We start from the raw sequence: 6,358 nt of genomic DNA, 5'->3' as shown, positions 1-6,358 counted from the left end.
GACACCCTGTTCGTCGCTATCAGTGTACAACGTGTATTGCTGACCGTCATGCAAGCTCTAGAATAAGCTCGAATGTTCACATCCCGCGCGCAATCTTTTAACAAAACGATCTACAACAATCACGAAGCCTCTAACCGAATACAGCAAAAGTGGTAATAAGAAACGCACGTGGCAATATACATGGCACACCTCAACGTATTCCAAAATCTTGGCACAAAGTAAATTATGGATTGAAGTGAGCGCTGGTGTGTGTGCAGTCTAGGCTGGGAAATGAATCTGCAGCCTCGCTCATTCTTGGTCACTTCTCCTGACACATGACTGATACACTACCCTAATGGAGCAGCCCTCATCTGGGGCTGTGACATCACCTTCGCAATTATACATTGCAGTTGGGGCTGGGAAATGAACCAGCAACCTTACTATCGGCAGCAAAGTGTCGGTGCTGCCAGCCACCGTAGCAGGTGAATCCCGTGTGTACAAATGACCGATGCGTGACCTTATTGGAGCAGCTAGCCCGAGGCTACGAGTGACTGCAATGGCTATGCCATCGTGGCTTTGGCTCCCACCAGCCTCTCCTTTACACTTTGCTGCACCTTGATGTACGTGTACAGCAGCACGCCCGTCAGCGTGACTGCAATGCCGATGGCCTGCTCAGTGTGTATGGGGTCCTGGAAGACAACGAAGCCGCCCACAAGCACGAGCATCAGCTTCATGTGGCCCACCACGTTATAGCTGTAGCCACATGGTCAAGGAGCATGATGATGCATCTTTTTTGCTACTTTGTTACAATACAGCATAACTGGAATAAGCTGATTTTAAAGACAACAAAAGAGGGAAGGAATGAAGAGGTGGGTGAATGCCTGATACACGGCACTCTTGCGTTTTCTGTTCCTGCAATTCAAGCTTGATGGTATAAAGAACACAGATATAACAAGCTATCAGATGTAAACCAAACCTGCCATGTTTTTCTTTGACATCTGTGAGTAATGAGTAGTATATACGCTCATGACAAATGCAACATTTAATATAATGATAATTGTTGGGGTTTTACCTCCCAAAACCACAATATGATTATGAGGGACGCTGTAGTGGAGGGCTCCCAAAATTTTGACCATCTGGTGTTCTTGAACGTACACCTAAATCTAAAAGTCCACAGGCCTCTAGCATTTCACCTCCATCGAAATCGAAGCTGTGATTCGATCCCACGCCCTTCAGGTGAGCAGCCGAAAATGCAATATGTAACGATGTTATGCGTGCTCAATGTGGCTGTGTTACACACAAGATGTTCGACCATAAAGTAAACGATTAACGATTAACTGCATGAGAGGGCCCACGTTAGGTATGCAATATAATTGATATAATTTTCTGTTATTTCTGCCCTTTGTTACCGGTTCAAAAAAGCTGTTATCCACCTACGACCATGACTGGGCATTAGCAGGACATTAATATGAAATGAATAGCATCAAATCAAAAGGATCCTTATGTGCATGACCCTGGATAGCTATATTTTGTGAGACATTTGCACTAACATTCAGTTTTAGTATGCAGTCTTGTGTTTTAAACGTATCTTTTGTGCTTAGAATGTGAACAAGAACTTAAGTTTTGTATGTTTGCACATACATTGCAGAACGATCACGTTTGTTTCTGTTGTGACAAGTGAACAATATGTTTTTGCTCTGCCTTTTCTGCCTACGTCAACCATGGGAGGTTATTTACACCTCACCACACTCTTGAAGGCGAATGTTAGGTTACCGTCTAATAAAATGGGCCCCCAAAAGTGCCCATAAACTAGTAAACTTCATCACCTAGGATGTAATATAACTCACTTCTCCTATGTATAAGCTCTCTGAGGCAAAAGCACAACAGCCTCCCCTTTAAAGTCACCTATTTGATAAATTCTCATCTGACTGTCTTATCTCATCTGTCTCATCTGAAATCTTAGGAGGGCAGCTGCACCCCGTTCCCCCCGCTGGTGCCACCCCTAAACAACGGTTTCATATTTTTTTATGAAGTTACCGATCAAATTTTACACATACTGTGGCTTTGGTTCCTTCAACATGCTTTGTAATAAGATTTCGCAAGTTGCACACTGCATCAGCAATGAAATTAGCAAGAATAAGGGGATCCAGCATGATAGGGTTGCAATTAACAATGAAAGGCACATTTCTTTCGGAAATATTTCAGCCCTGCATATAAAGACCAAAACACAGTGGCCGAAAGAATTAATGTTTTTCTACGAGTAGTGTATTTGTCTAGGCCTACCAAAAGAAATCGATCCTAAGCGTCAAGTTACCAGGCAAACACGACACGGTGAGTTCTGCTGTCACTCCCAGCAAAAGGCAGAGAGCATTAAGGATACGTGACTGCAGAAGTGTTTCCTATGATCCAGTATATAGACAGGTTCACCAGGAAGGCCACCACACCCGTTGTCAGCACCAGTGTCTGCAATAAATGTCAGCATTGAGTCTCAGCCAACAGGCATGTGCAAGCTGAGTGCCTCAAAGACACAGTAGAAACAAAGGGCCCAGAGAGGTTCAAATTCTACGCCAATTATGATGTTGGTAAAACAAACGTGCACAGCTATAATTTGTCATAAACCAACTACTAGACAGAACTTCACTACTGCTGCGTGCACTAAATTTCCTTTTTACATTGTGTTACACTGCAGCATCAGGTCTGAAGTCCTGTAACACTGCCAGTATTTCTCATTAAGACAGTTTCATGCATTTATGTGAAAGTGGATTCAACACAAATGGTTCAAATAAAGTTGATGTGACACCTAATGTGCAGCTGAAGGCATTTTCGTGAGAAGAAGAAGATATGGCACTCATTAAGTGCAGTAAACCACCAAAGAAGCCAACAGGTAATGACATAGAAGAAAGCTGTGAAGTTATGCAACCACCGCTAGGTGCACCAGGGTACCCACCAGGTGCAGCCAGCTCCACTGCTGGTAAAGGAATCCTCCGGGAGCCCAGGGTGGCTCGACTATCGGCACCAGCACCACCAGCATAAGCGCCGAGAGGGGCGCTTGGTAGAAGAGCAGCTGCATCGAGTTCACCTGGAACTCCTTCTGCTTCTCACCAACCCACTGCACAAGACGGTCGATGCAACTATCTACAGCCACAGTCACAGATGCATTTCTCCTGCAAGCTCAGCTCCAAGTTGCGAAAGATGAGGGCCAGCAAATACAGAAGTCACATCTCACACGAAAAGGACTTTGTTACTGCAAGGTTAACAAGCAAAATAGACAAACGCTAAAGGAAAACACACACACACACACACAGGATTAACGCTAAACGAACAAGTGAGGTTATTGCTGCCCTTGATAGCATGGTGAGCATGCAACAGTGTGCGTTAATGACCTGCCACATGCATTCGTGTGTACAGATACACTGTGTTTCCTTTCAATGATAATGGTTTCTTGTCAGTTGTGTCGGGTGATGTTATAAGAAGCTTGTTTCTGAATGAACCTTGGTTTACAGTTCAGCACTGGTCATATGTGCTCTTTCCTTTAGTGTTCGTCTTTCGTGCTAGTTCACCTTGCAGTATGTTGCTCCGACTTACCCGTACCACTTGTAAACCTCAACCTTTCTCACATCAAATAACTGTTAAAAGCCACTACTGGGGAGAAACATTCTAGATTTACTTGGTTATGATAATGTAATTAATTTGCTATAACCGTGTTCATCATTATTTAGGTTAAACTGTACTTGGAAGCCAGCACAAACGCAGTGTACAAATGCAGAGAAAAAATCAATCTGAAGAATACCACACTATTTTAGAGTGAGAGTTACTGACTGCACTGGTTTTCACATGTCGCAAAGCCCTTTTTTGCAAGCAAGTCAAAAGAGACGAGCTATCAGAGCAGGATCTGAATAATAATAATAATATTATCTGGAGTGTTACGCACCAAAACTATGAGATGATTACGAGGCACATCATAGTGGAGGGCTCTGGAAATTTCGACTGTCTGGTGTTCTTTAACGTGCACTGACATCGCATAGTACACAAACCTTTAGCATTTCGCCTTCATAAAAATGTGACTGCAGGGGCCGGGATTGAACCCGCGACTCAAGGGTCAGCAGCCACACACAGTAATCACTGTGCCACTAAGGTGGACAGAGCAGGTTCTGGAATTAGCAGTTACGCATGAAGCAAGCAAAAAGCCGAAGCGTCACAAGGAACGTACCACTTGGTAGAGGGAAGTGACGACCACACCGGCCAGGGCATAGCATGTGCCAAGAATGTTGAACCGGATGTCATAGTAGGTGCTGAGGTACACGCCCAACGTCAGCGGTACCTGCGCAGATCTGCTTAGATCAGGTTCATACACAAACCTGTCATAAACATGAGCGTTCTAGGTATGCATACCAAACGTTTTTACTTTCTTCTTCAAGCTTCCATACAGAGGGGAAGTGTTGACGCAAGAAAGCTGCCACTTCCTAAGTGCAAGGACCGCGAATGAGAGCATTTCAACTGACATAAAATGTCATTTAGTGACACCGTAGAGAATTATAAGGTCGCCAGCCTCATAAATCCGCCAGCGATCGAGTAGCCGAGTTAACTCGCAGTTATCATGGATGTTGCAACCGGCCGGTGTTTATAGTGTGCTCCTTCAAGTTACGCGTGCATCCTGCACGATGTATGTCTCAAATATATGCTTTAGAGACAAGCGCGCGTAACACTGCCGAACTATTCATGCGCTCACCAGCGTGAGCTTGATGCCCAGCGAGAAGCTCTTCTTGTACCAGTAGTGCTGGATGACCATGATGGTCGGCATGGTGAGGGTCTTGATGATCTGGTAGGTCCCCACCGTGTTGTGACCCAGGGAGAGGTTGGTGAGGACGACGAAACCGCAGAAAGTCGTCGCGAGCGGTAACATCTGACGCAGCGGCAGCTTCTTCACTTGGAACACGTTGAACGCGCGGCACACAAGCAGGCCCGCGAAGGTCATCGCGAAGTGGTACATGGTCATGGTAATGTTCGGAAAGTTGACGTACACGTACACCCATTTGTTCAGAATCACAATGAGAATTGACAGTATCACGTTCCACGACAAGCACAGTGCCGTGAAGCGGTTGTTGGCGATCACCGACTCGTCTTTCCCATCTGGCTTCATGGCGGTGATCGAAGGCGCGGCCCTTGTGCAGCTCAACCATCGAAAGCAAATGCCGGTCGCGTCGAAGCCATCTCTTCGAATACTTTCAGACGTTCTGAATGCTCAAATAGCTCAGATGTCAGAACCACGGTCACAACGGAGGACGCCGCACAACTCTAAAGACAGATCCAACAGCGGCCGTAGCCACTGCCGTAGAGATAAACAAATCTAGAAACCGAAACCGCTCTAGGTTTTTGTGCATAATTTTCGCATTGCTTTGCACAGTAAAAAAAATAATGTTACGTAAGGAACATTGCCATATCGCTGATGACATAAAAGAATAAGTCTGCGATTGCAACAATGCAAAAAAGTTTGAAAATTTCGCGCAACTACGGGAACGCGGCTTTGGTAAAACCAGAGAATATCTACCACTTTAGAGAACGGAAACTGTACCTTTGGCTGTAGTACGGAAATAAGGGTAGCGGCGGCGTACTGAACTGTAATAGAGCGAGGCGAGATGGCGCTGCAAGTACTATCATCATCATTAAACAAACGCATTTTTGCAGCTGGTTTACCCTAGTCGCGCTACTGCGCTTTTTGCTCCCTGTGGTATTGTATTCTTTGTCGTTGCTAAATCGCGGCTCGCGTGTGTAATAGTTATCGCCAGGTGACCAAACTGGCCTCGACTGGCAAAAACAGCGTCAATCAAGTAAGGTTTGCATCGTTTATTGTGAGTCCCCAAGGTGGTACAAGCAATGTATACAGTCAGGTCCAAGCAAAACAAGTCACTCATACACGTCGAAAGCTTTCAACCCGTGCGTGTGTAATGAGTCTCAAAGCTGACAAATATCTGCATATAACTGAACGCCGAGATCGCTGAAAGAACGTTGCTCTCATTGTGTTGCGGCGTCCGAGTTTAACAGCATAGCTTTAGGACAAGGGTCTTATCCTGCCGTTAGTTATGCGGCGCTTGCCAGGTTGTGTTGATCTTTGAGTGCATGGTGTGGAGTCGGAAACGAAACGTGCGCTACGCCGACAGATAGTTGGCGCAGGGAGAGCAATGTAGTTTTGATTAATCTTTTACGTAAACAATCGCGGATGCGTACAGTTCTGCATCTTTCTCGCTCTGCGATGCACCTTGAATGCGTTACAAATAAGGAATATCGTGTTGTGTCTACAGGGCAGGCACGAATTTCTCGGCTAAATTCTTGGCCGTGAAGCCATACCATAGGTATTACGTATTCAGGTAATAGGTGGAAG

The 6,358-nt window shown here is 45.4% G+C and overlaps 1 protein-coding gene across 1 annotated transcript; it reads right to left on the bottom strand.

The window, feature by feature from the left end:
- Nucleotides 1-308: 308 nt before the first annotated feature.
- On the bottom strand, nucleotides 309-5,283 carry LOC119396771 (solute carrier family 35 member E3). The gene is made up of 5 exons (XM_037664095.2): nucleotides 4,709-5,283; nucleotides 4,190-4,300; nucleotides 2,927-3,088; nucleotides 2,360-2,442; nucleotides 309-732 (listed from the first exon to the last, which is right to left on the bottom strand). The coding sequence occupies exons 1-5, from the start codon at nucleotides 5,117-5,119 to the stop codon at nucleotides 540-542; spliced, it is 960 nt and encodes a 319-aa protein (XP_037520023.2). The 5' UTR covers nucleotides 5,120-5,283; the 3' UTR covers nucleotides 309-539.
- Between the last annotated feature and the right edge of the window lie 1,075 nt (nucleotides 5,284-6,358).

Source organism: Rhipicephalus sanguineus, chromosome 6 (assembly GCF_013339695.2).
Source record: "Rhipicephalus sanguineus isolate Rsan-2018 chromosome 6, BIME_Rsan_1.4, whole genome shotgun sequence".
Taxonomy (NCBI): domain Eukaryota; kingdom Metazoa; phylum Arthropoda; class Arachnida; order Ixodida; family Ixodidae; genus Rhipicephalus; species Rhipicephalus sanguineus.
The sequence above is the reverse complement of the archived record's forward strand: the minus strand, read 5'-3'. Positions and strand labels throughout refer to the sequence as shown.

Bases quoted from the DNA above. Each gene is read 5' to 3' on its own strand.
- LOC119396771 (XM_037664095.2), bottom strand. From the start codon at position 5,119: ATGAAGCCAGATGGGAAAGACGAGTCGGTGATCGCCAACAACCGCTTC. The intron at 3,089-4,189 runs GTACGTTCCTTG...CGTCTTGTGCAG, and splicing joins TCACTTCCCTCTACCAAGTG to TGGGTTGGTGAGAAGCAGAA. The intron at 2,443-2,926 runs GTGGGTACCCTG...CATTTATTGCAG, and splicing joins AGTGGAGCTGGCTGCACCTG to ACACTGGTGCTGACAACGGG.